At 41.1% G+C, this 22,830-nt stretch overlaps 1 protein-coding gene across 4 annotated transcripts in view; it reads left to right on the plus strand.

Moving 5' to 3' along the window:
* Positions 1 to 22,830, plus strand: part of SLC9A7 (solute carrier family 9 member A7) — a 145,671-nt gene that overhangs the window by 77,492 nt on the left and 45,349 nt on the right. For all 4 annotated transcript variants that reach the window (XM_010376465.2, XM_030934454.1, XM_030934453.1 and 1 more), the window contains exons 3-8: positions 918 to 995; positions 8,041 to 8,117; positions 10,965 to 11,077; positions 17,790 to 17,895; positions 18,274 to 18,415; positions 20,652 to 20,757. In XM_010376465.2, coding sequence (XP_010374767.2) covers positions 918 to 995; positions 8,041 to 8,117; positions 10,965 to 11,077; positions 17,790 to 17,895; positions 18,274 to 18,415; positions 20,652 to 20,757 — 622 coding nt within the window. The remainder of the gene's footprint in view (positions 1 to 917; positions 996 to 8,040; positions 8,118 to 10,964; positions 11,078 to 17,789; positions 17,896 to 18,273; positions 18,416 to 20,651; positions 20,758 to 22,830) is intronic.

Here is a 22,830-nt window from a genome sequence, read left to right on the forward strand (position 1 = left end):
TTGCTCTCTAAAAGTTTCAGAGTAATTTGATTAATTTCCCTGTATCAAACCTATAAGAAATTTCAGTTCCTTTAAAGTTGCCCAATTTATGCTGATGTTCAGGAAGCCATTGCTGGTGACTTTGATTTAGGCTACATCAAGTGTCACAGAAGGCTGGTCACTCAAAAGAGACTTAAATTCAGCACAATTTTGTCTATAAAGGATTCTGTGAGAGGATCCAGGAAGTTAATAAAGAATCACGATGGCATCTTTTATTGCAGTTGAGCCTTTATAAAGGTGTGATGAAAATCAAGATTTTGTTTTGTTTTGTTTTGTTTGTTTTTTGAGATGGAGTCTCGCTCTGTTGCTCAGGCTGGAGTGCAGTGGCGCGATCTCAGCTCACTGCAACCTCCGCCTCCCAGGTTCAAGCGATTCTTCTGCCTCAGCCTCCCAAGTAGCTGAGATTACAGGCATCTGCCACCATGCCTAGCTAAGTTTTGTATTTTTAGTAGAAATGGAGTTTCACTGTATTAGCCAGGTTGGTCTCGAACTCCTGACCTTGTGATCTGCCCGCCTCGGCCTCCCAAAGTGCTGGGATTATAGGCATGAGCCACCACGCCTGGCCAAGATGTTTTTATGAAAAACACTAGCCAGAAGCTTTCTGTGAGTTCTCAAAATTGCATAAAACTGTTGTGTCTTACTGTGTTTTAAAACAGCACAAGCAAGATCATAAGAGCAAAAGTGTTATTGGGAGAAGAGCATGCCAGTCCATGGAAAGTCATAGCTTCTCCTCTGGGATAAGTCCATGATTTTTCACATTTATGTTGTTTGCTCTAAATATTCAAACTTTAGTCAATGGCTTCAAATATTAAGCAGATATTATAGCATGAACTGGAGTTAAATAAAAAATTGGCTTTTTTTTCTTTTTAAACTTTCAGGTAACATTCGATCCAGAAGTATTTTTCAACATTCTTCTGCCTCCAATTATTTTTCATGCTGGATACAGCTTAAAGAAGGTAAGAGGTTTTTGCCAGTATTTCTGAAATCATGTGAATCTCTGTGTTAATTTACCTGCATAATTTTCTAGTTATTTTTCTTCTCCCAGATTGCTTATTACTTTGTTCTTCACCCACTCAGAGACTATAGTTGACTTCTCATCAATGATTCATTTCTGTTTTAAAATCTGGAACTCCCATACATTGTCAGTGGTAATGTAAAATGGTACAGCCACTCTGGAAAACAAGTTGGCAGTTTCTAATAAAACTAAAGTTGAAATTGCCATATGACCCACAATTTCACTCGTAGGGATTTATCTCAGAGAAATGAACACCTGTGTTCACATAAAAACCTATACATGATTGTTCATACCAACTTGTAATAGACGAACACTGGAAACAACCAAAATGTTCTATAATAGGTGAATGGTTAAACAAACTATGGTATATCCATATCGTAGACTACTACTCAACAATAAAACAGAACAACCTATTGATACACCCAATGACCTTTATGGATCTCAAAGGCATTATGCCGAGTGAAAAAAAAATCCAATCTGTAAAGGTTATATACTCTATGATTTCATTTATATAGCATTGTAGAAATGACAAAATTAAAGGGTTGGAAAACAAATTAGTGGTTGCCAGTGAATAGGGATGGTGAGGGCATTGGGATGGGGGTGCTTATAAAAGGGTAGCATGAGGGACATCTTCAGGGTGATGGAACAGTTGTGTATTTTGATTGTGGTGGTAGTCATGCAAATCTACACATTTGATTAAATGACAGGGAACTGTGTACACACATAATACATATAATGCCAGTTTCTTGGTTTTGATATTGTATCATAGTTATGTAAGATGTAACCACTGGGGGAAACTGGGCAAAGGGCACATGAGACCTCTCTATACTTAATCTTTGCAACTTATGTGAATCTATAATTATTCCAAAATAAAAAGTTTTAAAGAAACTAAGTATCCTTATTACTGAGGGCCATCGTGCTAGACAGCAAGGTTAGGTCAGAGCTTCTAGTTATTTAAAATACAAAATACCAGCCTAGGCAACATAGCAAGACCATGCCTCTACAAAACGTAAAAAAATTAGCTGGGCATGGTGGTACATGCCTGTGGTCCTAGTTACTCTTGGAGGAGTCTGAGGTGGGGAGCTTGAGCCTAGGAGTTTGAGGCTGCAGTGAGCCTTGATTGTATCTCTGTACTCCAGTCTGGGCCACAGAGCAAGACCCGGTCTCTAAAAAATCAATCAATCAATCAATCAATCAATACAAATGCCAAATATCTTTGCAAATATTTATGGGTGGCTCCCTCCCTCTCCCATTGTGGTAATATTGTCTGAAAATTAAGCCTCCCCAAAGGCAGGTAACAACTGTGGAACTTGTTTAGCTCTCTTTCTGAATGAGGACTAAAGGAAACCTTTTCAGTGAGTCTAGAGAAGAGAGATTTTGCCTGACAATAAAACTCAGCAACATCCTTAGGATCTACAAAATGCCCCTGAAACTGATAAACTCTAGCTAGATCAGTTGAGAAAAAAGGAGGAAAGAAACAAATTACCTGTATTAGGAATAAAGGAAGGGACTTTACTACAGACTCTGCAGATATCAAAAGGATAAGGGAATACTATGAACAATTTTTGTGCCAATAAGTTTGACAACATCCTGATGAGATCTTGCCATGAAAAACAACTCAAAAAAAGAAAAATAAATAAATCTGGCAACCCAGGTGAAATGGACAAATTCCTTGAAAGACGTAAATTATCAACCTGAGAAGAGATGGAAAGCTTGAACAGACCTATATTAAAGAAATTGAGTTCATAATGAAAAACCTTTCCAGACACCCATATGGCTTTACTGGTGAATTATATCAAGCATTTATGGAATAAATAATACCAATCTTATACAAATTCTTTCACAAAATAGAAAAGGGAATACTTCCCAATTCATTTTATGAGAGGATGCCGGCCCATCAGGCTGGGTTTTCTATCAAAGTCACTCTGCACTTTTCAGATGGTTTTTAAACAATTTCCAACCAACATAAATATAGTTTACAGAACATTTGGTAGGCATTAAGAACAGATATTCTTTATTTCTGCTTTTACATCCATTCTTTCTAATCTTCAGAGAAACTCTGTAAGAAGGTGATGGTGATTGAAGATTAGTTCACACTGCTTCTGCCCCAGCGTTCCGACTCATTGATAAACAGACACAAAGAGTTAACTTGTGATTAAATGATTAATTTATGATCCAAAGTCCCTGGTAGATGCATGTTGGAGTATGTCACTTAACCTTTAGTAATGGGGCTTCTTACACCCTACCTCATGAATTGAGGACGGGTACCCTTTAGTCAGGTTGGTCACAGTTACACTTAAGGAGGCTGAAATGGAGAGATCCTAGAAATTGTTGGGCCTGCCAAAAGCTGCCTCTTTTGCTCACAGCATGGAGGCTAAAGGAGCAAGAACAATTCCCCACCTTGCACAACAAGGTCAAGATTACAAGTCAGGGTCAAACTCACTTCCTCTTTCAGAGATCAAGTGACCCCTTCTTACTGCATAACCTTCAGGGCAGGAGGGGAAGGGGGAGAGAAATGGAACATAAGTTCCATCTCCATAATAGGTGCTTGAGGAGCGGAGGCTGTGTGTTTCTGCACACCAGCCCAGTGTGTTTGTGTGCTCACATGTAGAGTGTCCTGCGTTTTACTGATGATGAATCTCAGCTCAGAATGATTAATGATGTATATGAGGTTACATAGATAGTGTGGGACTGAGTCAAGGTGACTCAGTCTGTCTGACTCCAGGGCCCAGAGTTGTTCTTTTGTACCTTATTGCCTCTGGATTTAGGTTTTCTGTACAAAAAAAGACCATATCGTTTACCTGACTACTCTGGGTTGCCAGGGTCATCCGAATTTGTATGTCATTTCTGACATGTAATAGATGGGAGATGGTTATTGTGGGTATAAATTACGTTATTTTTTACGTAAGTGGATAATTTGGGAACTCTTCTTCAGATCAAATGGGTGATGAGTAATTTGATATTTTACATAACTAATCTTAATGTATAATCAGTCATAGTTGTTTTAAAATGAAACCAAATCATGGGTTGTGAAAGCCACTCTGATGGTTGAAAGACATTTTAGTTTTTGCAGAACCTTCCCTTTATCAGCACCATTTTCTCAAAAGAAAAACAACTCACATGTTTTGCCAGTTCCCAATCAATTTGTTTTTGAAATACTAGCCTGAGTGGGAAAAAAAACCCACGAATTCTCTGCTCTCACACTATGGTAACCAACACAGAAGACTTCTGTGATTAAATGTGGGAGGGATTTCTCCCTACCAGCAAACAGGCAATCAGTTCTGCAGCAGACACCAGCTGGGTGTCCTCCAGTTCAGTTCTGACACTATCTACCTGGAGATACTGCCAGACCCCACGGAAGGCTGAGTCCCACAATACTGCCCCCCGCCTCATCTCAGACACCTGTCACAAGTCTGGAACTTCTGACTGCCTGGCTTCAAGTTGGGGTTCCCATGACCCCCTCTTTCATTACATTGCTATAGTGGCTCACAGAACTCAGGGAAACACTCATATTTACCAGTTTATTATAAAAGATATTACAAAGGATACAAATTAAGAGATGCATAAGGCAAAGTGTAGAGAAAGGGGCATGGAGCTTCCATGCCCTCCCAGGGCGCCACCATCCAGGAACCTCCATGTATTCAGCTATTTGGAAGCTCTTGGAACCCCATCCTCTTGAACTTTTTATGGAGGTTTCATTGCATAGCCATGATTGACAATCATGTAGAAAAGTGATTGGACAAAAGGGGCGTGATCTAATGCTGACAGACTGAGTGGGGAAACCCAGCAAGGCCTATGTGTTCAGATTCTTCTTGGCCTTTCTGTGTGGCATACCTTCCTCCCCAGTATGGGGCAGGATCCCTTCTGAAATGAGGGTCTTATGGCCTACTTCAAAAAGGCAGGAGAAAATTAGAGTATATTTTTAGTTTCTATGGTCTGCCTTGGGACAGAAAAGGAGCAGATGAAAGGAGGGCAAGAGAAGGTCAGAGAGATTCTATTTTTTTTGCTACCTGCTTCTGAGGCCTAAAGTGCCCAACATTACAACAAAAGACTGTAACAAGAGCTATGGGAGCTTATGAGCCAGGAACTGTAGATGAAAACCAATACATACACATCATAATATCACAGCTAGTCTTTCAGGTTATCAACTATTAGTTTAGTCTCTTTCCTTTTTAAATTGCCCCTATATAGGCACCTAAATAGTTGGTCCTTAATATGGTTACCATCTCTGATGAAACCTGTTGTCAGTGAAATGTGTAATAAATATTTCACCATTTAACGGATGGTATATACACAGATAACATTCAGACCCTCTGACCTATGCGCATCATATAGCTATCATGCAGACCCGGGCCTTCTGACTTGAAAAAAGTTCTCATTGGAATTAGCTTTGATTTTGTGCTACCACTCCTGGTTTGCTTAGAGGGCTTTGGCAGGGAAATAATTCACCCATAGAAGCCATTATTGGTGGACTCCCCCACCAAACACACACACACCCAGATACACACACACACACACACACACACACACACACACACACACTCACTCTCTTTCTCTCTCTGTCTTTCTCTCTCTCTCCTTCTGTCTCTCTCTCTTCTTCACTCTCACACACATATACAATAACATGTTAAAACTTGCCAGTGAGGAATGGGAGGGGCTTAGAATGGTACAGCCAGAAATTGGGATGTCAGGTATATTTTCACCAAAGCAAAACTTCTCATCCTGGCCTGTCTTGGGCTTATATTTTTGAAGACTTTGCCAGGGCATGCCATCATCTCCTTTTGTCTCTTCTTGTCATTTTATAATTGAGGAGGAAAAGTAAGGGAGATTCTGAACTAATCATGGCTGTATTGTAACCAAATAAGGGTAGGATGAAAGATCTAGGATTTTACTGGATACCTCCTGTCCTTTCTTTCCCAAAGAGAAGTGGGAATCGAAGAACTGGGTAGCAGGGCAGCTTGCACAGTGAGAGCACGATGCTTTGGGGTCGGGAGACCACCTTTCCAGTCTGGGCCTTGGTTTGGTGGACATGTGACTTGAAGCAGCTTACATCATGCCTTTGAACCTTGGGTTCTCTCATATAAGATGGTCCAAATAATACCTTCCAGATAGATCATTGTGAGAATTGGATGGGCTAATATATGTGAAAACACTTTGTGAACTATGAAGTATACATTTAAGTACTAGGCATAATACACAAATAGGTAGTATAGCTTTTCGAAATACAGTTAAGTTTCAGCTCGCATCAGCAGATACGAACGGGAGATGGGTAATTGTGTGTGTGTGTGTGATTTTAGAATATATTATGAAAGTATTTTTGGCTACAGATTTACATTCCTAATTTTTTGCTTTGGCTAATGTCATGAATATGAATTTATCTAATTTATATTCAGAGTTACCATGGGAATATCTACCCAAAGGAAAGCTGAGTGGCAAGGAAAAGCACATCTGGGATTGAAATTTGTTCTTGGATACCTCACAAGTGTCATTCATCTGGTGCCTTGTTCTTGGTGCACTCCTGGCCCTCCCTGATTGAAGCCGTTTCTGGAGCTTTTAAAGAGAAGCAGACTCACAGCTGTTGATTTTTTTGAAATATATATTTTTCAAAACATTGATGTATAAATGCATTTGATTAAAAACAAAAAGGCGGTTATTTAAGGGGCAAACATAATGTGTCCATCTTATGTACAGGCAGCACCCTCATTCGGTGCCTGTCAGCATGGCAAGCCCTTGAAGGATTCTCTCCTGAGCAGGTGGCTTAGGGGCAGCAGGCATTCCTTAACACCTTCTTCACTGACTCAGATAGGGGCAAGCACTCGGAAGGCCCTGTGTCTGGGATGCACACCAGAGGACACCTGCAGCCCTTTGTCTGGTCATGCTTCGTGGTGGCTGCCTGATCTTGTCTGGGTTCTTCTTCCTGCACCCTGTCTTTTTCTGATATTGCTCAGGTGACATGCTGGGGTTCTTCTGCCTTTAAAAAAAATTTAGGTAAAGTGTTCCTGGCCCTTGTTTGATCAGGGTGTTGGGAGGTTTTGTCTGTTTGTGTTAAATAGTTCTGATTGTCAAATGAGAATGGCTTATGCCTTGAGGAGGCAGAACTGTGTCTTAGGATCCCAGGAACAGGCAGAATTTCCTCCGTTGGAATATCCCACAGGCCTAATGACTTGTAAGAAGTAAATCCTTCAAAGACAACATGGTAAAACAAGTAAATCTGTGTGTGTGTGTGTGTGTGTGTGTGTGTGTGTGTGTGTGTGTGTTTGCATTTTTAAGGTAACCAGTGAATGTGCAGAAGCATTGAAAGGATTGTAGTTTTGCCACCTCTTTCTGAATAATTTCTACATGTGATATTGATGTGTGTTTCTTTTTGTATAAACTTGGCCATCTTAAATGGAACTGTTTCTCATTTCTCCACATCCATCTCTATTGTCCCTCTTTCCCAGGCTTCAGACATTAATCTAGATGAATATAAGGAGACGCTTCAGGTTCCATGAGCAGATATTTAGGACTCTGTTTTCTGACATCAAATTAAGCAGAAAGCTCATGACATAGCACTTTCACACTTCATTTGTTTTAAACTTCTATCTGTGATGATATTCTGACGTACCACCAGAACTGGAAGTGATGTGCTGAATCACTGAGTAAAATGGTTTGGGTTAAATCTATAAAAATGATTGGTCTACTCACACACACACGTGCACAACATATACACACGCTTACTGTAATTTAATGTAATCATCCAGAGCAGTTTTGTCTGGAAATTTACTAAGTCCTTGCTTACTTGCTCACTACCTGGCCGTATAGAAGATAACTTAAAACCATGATGTCTAAGGTTAAATAGCACCATATAGGAGTAACTTCAGTTGTTACTTGATGTAATGGAAACAGTAAGTAGAGTTCCACTTTTTAGAGACTTTTAATGTGTTTCTTAAGCTCATTGTTGAAAATCACGATGTTATTCCTGGGTTTTGTTTGTTTGTTTTATTCAGAGACACTTTTTCAGAAATCTCGGGTCTATACTGGCCTATGCCTTCTTGGGGACTGCTGTTTCATGCTTCATTATTGGGTAAGTGAACCTTTGTATTATAACCAAATTAGCACATGTTCCATAGGGATGAGGTCCATTTGGGTCCACAGAGTTCAGTATTTTGATATTTTTGATGGGAGTCAGGATCGAGAGTTACACTGTTCAGTATGGTAGCTATTAGCCACATGTGGCTATTTAAATTAAGATCAATTTACATGAAATAAAATTATACCCAACACCTAGATCTTGGTTTCTATTATCATTCTTTGATAAAAAGAGCCAGAGCCCCTTGCAGAAATGGCTAATTCTAGGGCTGGGGCAGGAAATATACAAGATGAAAAGGGAGTATCTTATAATGCCAGAAAGTAAGGAAGTGCTCAGAAAACCGACAGGCAAAAGAATGTGGGGGATGTCAAAGGGACACAAGAGCCAACCTGAAAGCCCCTGTAATGGTCAAAGCCCCCCCAGCCAATGGCTGAAGAACAATAAAACAAATAACATTGTATTAGATTATCCCCAAGAGCATTAAGTAAATATCCCTGAGTCCATATGGATATAAATAAGCGATTGGATGGATAAATAAATGGGGGAGAAGAGACAAATCTCCTGTGCGAAGAATTCCAAATACTTCATGTAGATACATCCCCGTCAAGGAGGTAGAGCTCAGTCCCCTCCCACTCCCTCTTTGAGTGTGGGCTGTGCATAGTGACTTCTTTCTGAAGAGTACAGTACAGAAAGCAGGAAAAAAGAGTAGCTTTACAGTGGAGAAGCCTGACAAATACTACTTCAACCAGGTGATCAAGGTCAACAACAGCAGTGGTAAGTCACGTTGATAGTATGTACCTTGATATTTGTGATGAGAAGGATACTCTAACTCTCTGGTCATTCACTTAAAACCACATTACCTCAGTATAACCATGAGAAAAAAAATCAGACAAATCCTAGTCGAAGGATATTCTACAAAATATCTGACCAGTACTCCTTAAATCTGCCAAGGTCATCAAAAATGAGCAAATCTGGCCAGGCGCGGTGGCTCACGCCTGTAATCCCAGCACTTTGGGAGGCTGAGGCAGGTGGATCACAAGGTCAGGAGATCAAGACCATCCTGGCTAACACGGTGAAACCCTGTCTCTACTAAAAATACACACACACACAAAAATTAGCTGGGCGTGGTGGCGGGCGCCTGTAGTCCCAGCTACTCAGGAGACTGAGGCAGGAGAATGGCGTGAACCTGGGAGGTGGAGCTTGCAGTGAACTGAGATCGCGCCACTGCCCTCCAGCCTGGGTGACAGAGTGAGACTCCATCTCAAAAAAAAAAAAAAAAAAAAAGTCTAAGAAACTGCTGTCACAGCCATGAGGAGGCTAAAGGGATTGGATGACTAAATGTCATGTGGTATCCTGGATAAGATCCTGGAACATAAAAAGGACATTAGGTTCAAAACTAAGAAAATCTGAATAAAGTTAGGATTTTTATGAATTTTTTAACAATGGCTAGAAACCTGGAGATAATAGCAGGGGCCTTTTGTGCCATCAAAAAAGGAGGGGCTTGGACTTATCCTCTAAGAGATACACATTACTGAAGAATGACACATTACGTAACTGGCATTAGTGATGATAGGAAGCAAAATGGGGAAAAGGCTGCCGGAGAAGTCTATTGTGTAGGTCACAGACTGGTGGAAGGAAATGGAGAGGAAGGTCTTGTTCCAGGAATGTTTAAAGGGTACATGAAAGAAGCCTTTGATAAGCAACAAAGGGCAAATCAAATCTGTAACATACAATTGCTGTGAAATGAAATTGAACTGGTTAAGTGTCTAGAACAGTGTCTGGCACATAATAGGCAAGCATTAAGTTATAGCTGTTTCTTCTCAAAAGGATTCCATTCTGTGAATAGTTCTTTTGCTCCTAGCTTAGCTAGTCCATCCTTCTAAGCATTTGAGACACAAAGGTGGGTAGTGGCATCAAGAATCTCATTATTAGAGCGTTGGCTGTAGAGTATGAGTCAAGTCCATGGTTATTTTTACTCCTCTAACCCCTGCAGCTGCTGCTATCACTGCTGCTGCCACCACACACACACACACACACGCACACACATGCACGTGCATGCACACATACCCTTGTAACACGTACTAGACCTTTTCACACTCCTCACTCCTCCCAATTCCCAATTTGCAAGCTGTCTTGTAGGAAATGTTCTTCCTCCAAGCTGAAAAATTTAACTTGGTAGTCCCTCTTAGCCCATGTCACAGTCTACATAGCATAAGGAGGGCTATTGCTGGCCCGCCTGACCCATGCAAAGAGTGAAAGGCCAGATATCTTGATGGGTATATGGATGTTCTAATAGGATATTTAAAGATATTTGCCTCTTTTTCCTTTCTTTGAAATAATTTTTGGCAGAGAAGGCAGTAGTAGGTCAATCCCTTGGATCTTTGTGACCAACCCATTTTTTTTCTCTCTGTTTTCATCCAGTCTACTGATTTCTCTGACTTTAAATGCATTATCTTAGAATCTTGTGAGTTTTGTAGCAACTTATTGCTACAAAAACATTATGCCAGGTTCTGTCTCTTCCTTTCTTCTGTATTACCCAGTTGTTTCAAATGCTTTAGCTTTGTTGCTAATTGAAGACTGTGCTTCGTGGTTGCTTTAGTTGTTAGAGTACAACTTTTAAAAATGAAATGTTCAGATATTTCAGCAAGATGACATTAACTTACAAACTCTTACTTAATGCCAAAGTCCTATTTGTCAATGTCTCTGATAAGTTTCCAACCATGGCAGCTGCCTGTTATTTTCATAAATCTCTAAGAACAGCATTCTAGTACTATTCTGCTTGCATGTTTGCTAAGTTACTTATTTGTTTCTCCTGACATAGTTTACCTTACCTTCTTACAGAAATCTCATGTATGGTGTGGTGAAGCTCATGAAGATTATGGGACAGCTCTCTGATAAATTTTACTACACAGACTGTCTCTTTTTTGGAGCAATCATCTCTGCCACTGACCCAGGTATTTGGCTTTGTGTATTTGGCTTTATTATTATGGTATTCCATTATTTAAATCTTAAAAAGTTCAGAGCAATCATTAACTTTTGTTAAAGTAGGGAGAATGTAGGGAGAATGTAGTATTTATTTGCCTGGCATGGTGGTGGAAGAAGTGACCAATAGGTGGGTCTAACAGACTTAGATGGCTTTTCTTTTTCTTTTTCCTTTTTTGAGACAGGATCTCACTCTTTTGCCCAAGCTGGAGTGCAGTGGTGCAATCACAGCTCACTGAAGCCTTGACCTCCTGGGCTCAAGCAATCCTCCTGCCTCAGCCTCCCAAGCAGTGGGACTATAGTTAGAGGGCTTTTCTAAGAAGGGCATGCAATTTCCTTTTATATTATTAATTTTTCATTGTTGTAAAAATGCCTGACATAAAATTTACTATCTTAACAATTTCTTTCTTTCTTTCTTTTTTTTTTTTTTTTTTTAAGATGGAGTCTTGCTCTGTTGCCCAGGCTGGAGTGCAGTGATGCGATCTTGGCTCACTGCAGCCTCCACCTCCCAGGTTCACGCCATTCTCCTGCCTCAGCCTCTCAAGTAGCTGGGATTACAGGTGCTCGCCACCACACCTGGCTAATTTTTTTGTATTTTTAGTAGAGGCGGGTTTCGCCGTGTTAGCCAGGATGGTCTCAATCTCCTGACTTTGTGATCCGCCCGCCTCAGCCTCCCAAAGTGCTGGGATTACAGGTGTGAGCCACCATGCCCAGCCTATCTTAACAGTTTCTAAGTGTATAGTTCAGTAGCGTTAAGTATACCCACGTCATTGTGAAACCAATCCCCAGAACTTTTTCATCTTGCAAAACTGAAATACTGTACCCATTAAACAACAACTCCCCAGTCCCCCTTCCCTGCAGCCCCTGGCAGCTATCTTTGACTTTCTGTCTCTATGAACTTGACTACTGTAGAAATTTCATACAAGTGAAATAATACAGTATTTGTCCTTTTGTGACTGGCTTATTTCACTTAGCATAATGTCCTCAAAGTTCATCCATGTTATAGCATTTGTCATAATTTCCTAACCTTTAAGGCTGAATAATATTCCGTTGTATCTGTATAGCATGTTTTTTTTTGTTGTTGTTGTTGTTTTGTTTTGGTTTGGTTTTTGAGATGGAGTTTTGCTCTTGTTGACCAGGGTGGAGTGCAATGGCATGATCTTGGTTCACTGTAACCTCCGCCTCCCAGGTTCAAGCGATTCTCCTGCCTCAGCCTCCCGAGTAGCTGGAATTACAGGCATGCACCACCACGCCCAGCTAATTTTTTTGTAATTTTAGTAGAGACAGGGTTTCTCCATGTTGGTCAGGCTGGTGTCAAACTCCCAACCTCAAGTGATCCACCCGCCTCGGCCTCCCAAAGTGCTGGGATTACAGGCATGAACCACCACACCTGGCTATATAACATGTTTTGCCTTTCATCTTAGAATGACTAATTTGGTCATAAGTTTTACACTTAGATTTTCTTCTTTCTCAGTGTTGCCCTTTTGCCTTCTTTTATGTAACATATCATTTGGTTTAAATAATACCTTTTCTTAGTAGAAACACACATGATTATCTGTAGTGAATGTAATTTAATTTGTAAACTCCTTTTGTGCAGCATTCCTAGAGGACTGTGCGCTGTGACATGGTTTTTATTCATCAATCCCTTGCCCTGTATTTTTCAAGTGTTGGTTGAACCAATTCTTACAAGTGAATTATTACACCCTCCCTTGCAGCTCAAAAACAAACAAAAAAGTTATCCTTTCCAAGTTGGAACCTATAATTTGATCAGTTTGCATAAAGTAGTTACAGCTATTCTCTTCCTTAGTGTCAGCTATTGAGAGTACACCTTAGGGAAAGAAGTTCTGGAGAATGAGCTGCTCCTGTCCTCACGGTAGAGATGGAAAGGTCTGTTCAATGTCTTCAGTGCCCTCTAATATTCTGAACAGTGTTAACCTTAAAGATACTAAGATATCCCACTTGACCATGCCTCTTGGGGGTCCTCTCCATCAGTGCTATCTTATAGATCTTTCTGTGAAGATAGAGATGGTCTATAATCTGCGAGTCCATTGTGGTAACCAGTAGCCACATGTGGCTTTTGAGCACTTGAAATGTAGGGTAATGCAATTGGGGGACTGATTTTAACTTTTATTTAATGTTAAGTAATTTAAATGTATATAGCCACATGTGGCTAATGGTTACCACATCAGACAGCATAGCTCTAGACAGTTGTGTGGTTCTGAAGAATCTCAATGTTCAAAAAAAAAAAAAAAAAAAAAAAAAACTTGACCTCTCTTACACTCATATTTTATTACAAACATCCTGAGTAAATTAGTATTGAAGACTTGGCTGTCGAGGCACTCTGGTTTGTGAAAAGGTGGGATTTGGAGTCACAGGCCTTGGGTTGAGTTCTAGCCCTACCAATCACTGATCGGGTAGCCTGGACACATATTATCCCCTGACATCAGTTTCCTCATCTATAAAGTAGAAATGATGGCACCTATTTCCTAAGGCTATTGTGAAGATGAAATGAAACAACACGTGTAAGGTATAGAGTGTACCATCTCTAAATTATGCTGGTCTGTGTCCACATCTGACTCAGACAGAGATTTCTCAGTTTTCCTTATGTTTAAAAAATAAATAAATAACAGATCATCTCTTAACCCAAGCATGTTTCCAAAGAGAACTCTGAAAATCAGTTTTATTATTTTAATCCTGTGCTGTCTGTGACTGTCTCCAGATGTGTGTCTATGGAGAAATAGATCTTCATAAGTCTGAGAAAGGTGTTTAGTCTGTCTGAAAATGTGTTTCTAAGTATACTCATCTATAATTTTATTACTAACGTCTTACTAGTACCACTAACAAGTAAAGGGAAGTTAGTTTAACATAAAGATTGTTGATATTGTTTCCTGAGCTATCAGTGTTACTTCATTTAATTGGATAGAGAGGCTTACTTTTCTGGATTATCTTTGTAATTGTTTACTTCCCTTTAATGTGTCTATGCTATGGTAGAAAATAATGGAAGGCATTACCATGCTACTCCATTTTCACTTGGCCTATGAAGATTGGCATAGTAAGGGTTTTATAGAAATGGAAGTTGTAGAAAATTGAAAGTTTAAACTTATTAAACATCAGGACATTAACTGCTTTTTAAATAGAAATCTTCCTGAAATGTAGAATGTTTTTGCAAATTACAAGTATTTTACCAGCCTCCTAGAAATCTGTTGTTTGAAAACTTGGGTCATAAAAGAGATAAAAACTTAAGTGCAGAGTTAAGCCTCACAAGACCAGATTGACTTCTAGTGTCTGCTGCATCAAACAAAAATTCTGATATTGGCAGCCTGGGCAACATAGAACTTCATTGCCACAAAAAAATTTAAAAAATTAGCTGGCCGTGGTGGTGATTGCCTATAGTTCCAGCTGCTCGGGGGCTGAGGCAAGACAATTGCTTAAGCCCAGAAGTTTGAGGCTGCAGTGAGCTGTGATCGCACTACTGCACTCCAGCCTGGGTGACAGAGCAAGACCCTGTCTTTAAAAAATGAAACAAAAAACTTTATAGTATTAGGATACAGAGTCATATTGACTGATATCAAGGAATAAGAATCCTTGTCCCTGATTACTGTACTTGGCTTGAGACATGAGTCTTTGGTCTTCTGGTCAAAGTTGACACAATGTGTGTGGGATAGTGTAGGCTGCACTGTGGCAGGGAGCCTTCTCCACTCTGTGGTCATGTGTCATGGCTGCCATGTGCCATCTTTGTGGGCTTTTGTTTTAGACAGATCCACAATTAAAGGAAAAAAACACATTTCCACCCCATGGTGCCTTCCTAGGAAGCCACCAGAGAACACATGCCACTGCACTCCAGCCTAGGCAACAGAGACTCTGTCTAAAAAGAAAAAGAAAAGAAAAATAGAAACCTGTGAGTCAGGCTGATTGACTTAAGGAGTGCAAAGGTGATGAGTTAAAATTGGGGAAATGACATCATGATGGTTCACAGGAAGGACATGCAATTTCCTTTTTTATTATTAATTTTTTTTGTGGTAAAAATGCCTGACATAAAATTTACTATCTTAACAATTTCTTTTTTTTTTTTTCTTTTGAGATGGAGTCTTGCTCTGTCGCCCAGGCTAGAGTGCATCCTCTGGGACTTGGTTCAAATATGCCACCTGCCTAGTCACTTTTTCTAGACTCCATTTTCTGTTCCCTCAGCTCTTTGAGTTAGGTCTGTTTTGTGCATGTCAGTGCTTGCCACTTTGTACTGAGTGCTCACAAGGGCTAAGTGCCCTTGAGTACACGGATGAAGTGTCCATGAAAAGTTAGCTGAATGAACACATTTAGGTCCTTGAGTTTTTCCCTTCTTCATATATCTGCCTTTCTTTTGTTTTTCCCACTGCCTGTACCCAGTGATCTTCAGTTAGTTAATTGTGATTTCTCAGTCTGTGTCCAGTTGGAAACAGCTATGACCCTGATTTCAAGGGTCCTGCTGTAGGGAGGAGGGCAGTTTGTTTCATCTCTCCCATCAGAAACCACTTAGCCAGTCTGTCATCCCCATCCCATCATCTTCCCGTTGTCAGTACCCACATCCCTCTTTGTGGTCAGGCACAGACTTGCTCAGGAGGGGCACAGAAGGGTTCCTGACCTGTTTTGTGAGATAATGAGCAGGGAGAATGAGAAGTTGAAACTTAGATCAATGCTATGTAAGCATTTATTGTTATTATTATTAATTATGCTTTTAGGCCAGGTGTGCTATGCATCTGTGGTCCCATCTACTTGGGAGGCTGAGGTAGCGGGGATTGCTTAAGCCCGGGAGTTCCAGGCTACAGTGAACTATAATCACACCACCGTACTCCAGCCTGGGCAACAGAGCAAGACCCTGTCTCAAAAAAATATAAAAATAAAAATAAAATTTTTAAAAAATTGGCAAAACCAAACGGTAGCGTCAGGGAATGTGTATTTGTGTGATTAAATTATAGGGAAAGGCAAGAAAATGATGACTATAAAACTTAGTTTAGTGGTTCCCTTTAGTGAAGGAAGAGGCTTCAGACTGGCATGGGACATATGGGGGACTGACAAAGTTCCATTTCTTGAACCGGGGGGTGGTTACAAGACTGGTTGGCTTATAATAACTCACTAAACTGAACATTTGTTTGGCTTGGTTTTCTGATTGTATCAATTAGTAATGCTTTTGGCTGCAAAGAACAGAAAAACCTGGCTAATTCCTGCTTAAACAAATAGATATTTATCTTGGGTACCAGTACTGGGGCTGATGTCCCAGCTTCCACTACAATCAAAAAATACTACACTGTCTTTCTGCTGCACTGTTCTGGGGTTTCAGTCACACATCAGTTGCCCCATGGAGGCAAGATGACTGCGTTGGTATCTGGCCTCTCCGCCCTCTTCCTGACAGGAAGAGGTGATGCTTTCTGCAAGAGAAGCTGGGAAAGTGGGTTTTTAGTTTTTGCAGTCCTATGGTAGAAACCATTGAGAGAGGGTAGTTGGGTATGAGTGTTGAGAGAGAACACAGCTCTTGTGCATGTATCTAGAGCGGTGGTTCTCAATCAGGGGCAATATTGCCCACACCCCTACCCCTGTCATTATTATTTTAAGCAACACACACACCCTATTTCAAAGGCTTGGCAAAAAGATAGAATTTATAAAATCTAATTAATCTTTTTTTTTTTTTTTTTGAGATGGAGTTTCACTCTTGTTGCCCAGGCTGGAGTGCAATGGCACAGTCTCGGCTCAACACAACCTCTGCCTCCTGGGCTCAAGCGATTCTCCCACCTCAGCCTCTGGAGTAGCTGGGATTACAGGCGCCCACCACCACACCCGGCTAATTTTGTATTTTTAGTAGAGACGAGGTTTCTCCATGTTGGTCAGGCTGGTCTCAAATCGCAACCTCAGTGATCTGCCCACCTTGGCTTCCCAAAGTGCTGGGATTACAGGCGTGAGCCATCGCACCCGGCCTTTTTTTTTTTTTTTTTTTTTTTTTTTTTTTTTTTTTTTTTTTTTTTTGAGATGGAGTTTTACTCCTGTTGCTCAGGCTGAAGTGCAATGGCCCGATCTTGGCTCACTGCAACCTCCGCCTCCTGGGTTCAAGTGATTCTTTTGCCTCAGCCTCCCAAGTAGCTGGGATTACAGGCGTGTGCCACCATGCCTGGCTAATTTTGTATTTTTAGTAGAGACGGGATTTCACTGTGTTGGTCAGGCTGGTCTCAAACTCGTAATCTCAGGTGATCCACCTGCCTTGGCCTCCCAAAGTGCTGGAATTACAAGCGCGAGCCACCGTGCCCGGCCAAAATCTCATTAATCATTTGTATAATAACTTTGTTATTTTAACCTTGGCTCTATTGAGCCAGAGAAATCAAAGAGATGTCAACACACTGGTGAAGTCAAATCACATTGATTGTCATTATTTTTCGAAGTTCTGTAACAGATACTTTCAAAGGGTGATGGGATCACAGTGGAAAGCATAGTGTTTTGGTGCGGTGTCATTAGACTCAAGCATCATATCAAAGCTCATTCAGATAAGGAAGATTGCCGTTTTCATTTCTGCCACAGATAGACAAGTCTGTCTTTGACTCCCTTGCTATCTCTTGAATCACCCAGTCCCACCCAAGATAGAAATTGCCTCTATAAATCTGTAATCAGTGGTTTAAGGTCAGAAACCAAAACTAATTTCTGTGCTTTTGGCTCACTTTTCAGTGACTGTGCTGGCAATATTTAATGAATTGCATGCAGACGTGGATCTTTACGCACTTCTTTTTGGAGAGAGTGTCCTAAATGATGCTGTTGCCATTGTACTGTCCTCGTAAGTAGCAGTGTTTCTCCTGGAGAAGAGACACCTTGGTTTCCTGTATGCTTTGGGCTAAATTCAGAGGCTCATCTGAAATGTATTACATATTGAATTGGGTGTTTTTCTAAATGAGATTTATCAGCTTTGTGGATAAAATTATGTTGCTTAGTGTGCCCAGCAGCAATCAGAATGCTGACACCAGTGTAACAGGGTGGCTGCAGATTAAATTAAATGAATTTACCCTGGGCAATGCTGGCCGCAAATTAAATTAAATGAATTTACCCTGGCCAATGCTTGACAAAATGTAGATACCTATGTTTGTCGATATTTTCAGGTACCATGGTGTAAAACCAGTGCAGTCTTTTAAAACTGTCTCTTGTTTTTAAACTTCAGGTCTATTGTTGCCTACCAGCCAGCAGGACTGAACACTCACGCCTTTGATGCTGCTGCCTTTTTTAAGTCAGTTGGCATTTTTCTAGGTATATTTAGTGGCTCTTTTACTATGGGAGCTGTGACTGGTGTTGTGACTGCTCTAATATCCTTTTTGTAGTTTCAGTTAGGGCCTGGGTATGTGTGTGTGGCATTACACTTTCGAAAAGAAAGTTCTCAGCTGTTCTTTCAAATTGGAATCTTACATTGATTGTTCCACTGGGGTGTGATGGCTCCTGAAATATGTCACTTTGGTGAAGCATGACAGTTAGGTCCCCAGCTGAGAGTCTGAAAAAACGTTTAGGAATACAAGCCTAGACTTCGCTCTGTCTTCACCTTTGCTTTTTCTCTCCCTTTCTTGTGATCCAGTTGGAGCATCAGTTTTAGAGGGGCGAAAAGAGCTGAGGAGCCAGGAGGTGTCTGGGAATTAGGGACTACTGGCTGGGAAGTACTTTAGCCCCAGCTAGCTGCTGCCACCTGCTGTTCTGGGCCGCATGGTGTTATGTGGCGATAGCTAGTTAGTGGCCTTCCATAAGCAAAGGATGGCTGGGATTTAGTTTAAACAACTAAAAAAACAAAATGTGGAAAGAGCAGGCATCCCTTCTACAGATGTGCTGAGTCCTGCATCATATCCTCTTTGGTGGGCAGTGCTATGTAATTTAAACCACATCATTCCAACATGTAATCAATATGGAAAAAAAACCAAAATTATGATAAAAAATAATTAATGAGATTTTATACATTCAATCTTTGTGGCAAGCCTTTGAAATATGGTATGTGTGCCGGGCGTGGTGGCTCACACCTGTAATCCCAGCACTTTGGGAGGCCAAGGCAGGCAGATCACCTGAGGTCAGGAGTTCGAGACCAGCTTGGCCAACATGGTGAAACCCTGTCTCTACTAAAAATACAAAAATTAGCTGGGTGTGGTGGTGCATGTCTGTAATCCCTGCTAATCAGGAGGTTGAGGCAGGTGAATCACTTGAACCTGGGAGGTGGAGATTGCAGTGAGCCCAGACCATGCCATTGCACTCCAGCTTGGGCAACAGAGCGAAATTCCATCTCGAAAAAAGAAAGAAAGAAAGAAAGAAATATGGTGTGTGTGTTGCTCTTACAACACATACCAATTTGGAGTAGCCACATTGTAAGTGTTCAGCTACCACATTGGATAGCAGATTTAAATTGCTTTCTTCACAAGGGCCCTTTTGATGCCCTGGAGACATATATTGCTCAGTGAAATCCCTCATGAGACGCTTCTATGCTGGCCCTGTGTCGAATGGCACTGTTACAAGAAGGATCTCTGGTCCCAAAAGGTGACACCAGCACCTGGTAGCTGCCTCAAGAATTGTGCATTTCTTTCTTTCCTGTGCCTTCCTTAGGCACCTGTTGTGGACTCAGGTGGCCTCAGTGGTGCCCAGCAGTCAGGGTCTCACAGGCCTTGTCTTCACAGCCCTGCTGGAACCAACCCAACAAGCCAGCCTGACGTCATGACCATGCCTCTCAGAACCATGGCCATTCAAGGAGCACAGAAAACCAGTTGCCAGTTTCTCTAGAAAGCTGAATTTATTTAAAAAAACCAAAAAACAAAACAAAACAAAAAAACCACCTTATTGACATATAATTTATATACTGTTTAAATGTAATGGCTTTGGTATATTACATGATAATATTTTTTTTGACAGAGTCTCGCTCTGTTGCCCAGGCTGGAGTGCAGTGGTGCGATCTCGGGTCACTGCAACCTCTGCCTTCTGGGTTCAGTCGATTCTCAGCCTTCTGAATAGCTGGGATTACAGATGTATGTCACCACACCCGGCTAATTTTTGTATTTTTAGTAGAGACGGGGTTTCAGTATGTTGGCCAGACTAGTTTCGAACTCCTGACCTTAGGTGATCCACCCGCCTTGGCCTCCCAAAGTGCTAGGATTACAGGCATGAGCCACCGCGCCCTATGTGATTAGTTTCTTAAAATTGTGGTAAAATATAGCTAACGAGATTTGTCATTTAACCATTTTTAAGTGCACAATTCCGTGGGGATTAAGTACATTCACAATGTCAGGTAGCCATCCCCCTGTCTACTTTCAGAATTTTTTCATCATCCCAAACAGAAGTTCTGTACCCATTGAACAGTATCTCACTGTTTCTTCCTCCAACCCCTACAAAACTTGTGTTCCACTGGAAAGCTTAATTTGTATTACTTAAGAAATCTCCAGCAGCTTTAGAGCCTCCGAAAAAAAAGGTTGAAGGGAAAGGCTAGCCCTTTGGGGAGGGGTCCTGGGCTAGTGGAGTATGGTTCTTGGTGGCCCTGAAACATGTACTTGGAGACAGGGTCCTTGACAGAATGCCAACGTGACTAAGTTTACCAAACTACACTGCTTCCCCCTGCTGGAGACAGCGCTCTTCTTCCTCATGTCCTGGAGCACGTTTCTCTTGGCAGAAGCCTGCGGATTTACAGGTAGGTTTTCTCTACTCTTGCACCACCCTTCCCCTCACTGTAGTGGGGCCTGTGGGAACTTGAAGGAAGCAAAGAATTCTTAGATAGCAACTGCATGGAGTTTAACTGTTCACCAAGTGTCCGTATGAAGGATTGCTGAGCAAGGCTAGTGTTCTGTCTTAAATGGATTGTTTACTTTCCAAAAAGCTAGATTTTATTTTATTTTATTTTTTTAGAGATGGGGTCTTGCTCTGTCACCCAGGCTGGAGTGCAGCAGCACAATCATAGCTCACTGTAACCTCGAACTGCTAGGCTCAAGGGATCTTCCCCCTTCACCCTCCCAAGTAGCTGAGACTACAGGCACGTACCACACCCAGCTAATTTTTTTAATTTTTTGTAGAGATGGAGTTTGCTATGTTGTCCAGGCTGGTCTCAAACTCCTGGCCTTAAGTGATCCTCCTGCCTCAGCCTCCCAAAGCACTGGGATTACAGGCATGAGCCACCATGCCTAGCCTGAAAAAGTAGATTTTAATGATAAAGTTTATCATTCCAAAGTCAATTACATTTTTGAGTACTCATTCTAACTATAAGTAGATGTTAAGGTGCAAAGAATCTATTAAAATTTTATTTGTATATTTCCCTTGATTGCTATGTTATTTTACAAACAGTAGCAATGACAAGCAAAATATGTGTCCTTTAAAGGGTGATTTTGCATCTGCTCAGGTGAATGTGAACACAGTTTTTCATTGTTGTGTCTCTGGGCTATTTAATCATTCTTTTTCAATATCAAATTTTTATGGTGTCAGTTTCATATAGTATTAGTGTGGTGAAATGTGGTTTTACTTCTTCACATTCTTTCGTTTTTAAAAATCATTGAATTTTTCCATTAAAAAATTCAAGTACAGTTACTGTACATAATCCAAGTACTTAGGATGTACTTTTATCACCCTTTCAAAATACTGTAGCAAATCTTTATATGCAGCATTACAAAATGCCCCACTTCCTTAACATTTAACAGTTATCTGTAAATGTGTAGGCAAAGTCCCAGGTGCGTCAGTTGTCTCGCACAACAAAATGATTACCATTAACCAGAAATATAGAAGATCGGGGCTTGGATAAATGGAATAGTACTCTTGATCTGTTTTGTCTGAAGCCCTAGACTGTGAAAAAATATAGGCCAGGCACGGTGGCACATGCCTATTTAAACTCAACATTTTGGGGCCAAGGCAGGTGGATCCCTTGAGCTCAGGAGTTCAAGACCAGCCTTGGCAAGATGGAGAAACCCCATCTCTACAAAAAAATACAAAAATTAGCTGGGTGTGGTGGTGTGCACCTGTAGTCCCAGCTACTCAGGAGGCTGAGATGGGAGGATCACTTGAGCCTTGAAGATAGAGGCTGCAGTGAGTCAAGATCATGCCACTGCCCTCCACTGAGGGATATATAATATATAATCCACTTTGTCTCAAAAAATATATATGTATATAAAGCATTAGTTTGAAATTCAGTTCATTCATTCTCAAAACAGTGAGGAATATGACAAAAATTTGGATGGGCCCTCACAGTCTCTTTGAGGGAATGAATGCTTGCTATATGCCAACTACCGATGGTAGTTGGAGGAGTTTAGAGGAGGCAATAGATACCATTAAAACTGGAACAAGGAGGGGATGTTGAGGTACTTGGCTTTGAAGGAAGGCAGGGTTGGGAGACAGAAAGGTTGATATGAGGTGAGGGGTTGTAGGAGTGTTCAGTAGTAATAGGAAACTTTTTTTTTTCTTTTCTTTATTTCTTTATTTCTTTTTTTTTTTTTTTGAGAAAAGGTTTCCCCCTGTTGCCCAGGCTGGAGTGCAGAGGTGTGATCAGGGCTCACTGCAGCCTCAACCTCCCAGGCTCAAGCGATCCTCTCACCTCAGCCTCCTGAGTAGCTGGGACCACAGGCCCACATCACCACATCCAGCTAATTTTTTGTATTTTTGGTAGAAATGGGGTTTTACCATGTTTCCCAGGCTGGTCTCAAACTCCTGGGCTCAAGCCATCTGCCTGCCTTGGCCTCCTGCAGTGCTGGGATTACAGGTGTGAGCCACTGTGCCCGACCCA

This window comes from Rhinopithecus roxellana, chromosome 7 (genome assembly GCF_007565055.1).
Source record: "Rhinopithecus roxellana isolate Shanxi Qingling chromosome 7, ASM756505v1, whole genome shotgun sequence".
NCBI lineage: Eukaryota > Metazoa > Chordata > Mammalia > Primates > Cercopithecidae > Rhinopithecus > Rhinopithecus roxellana.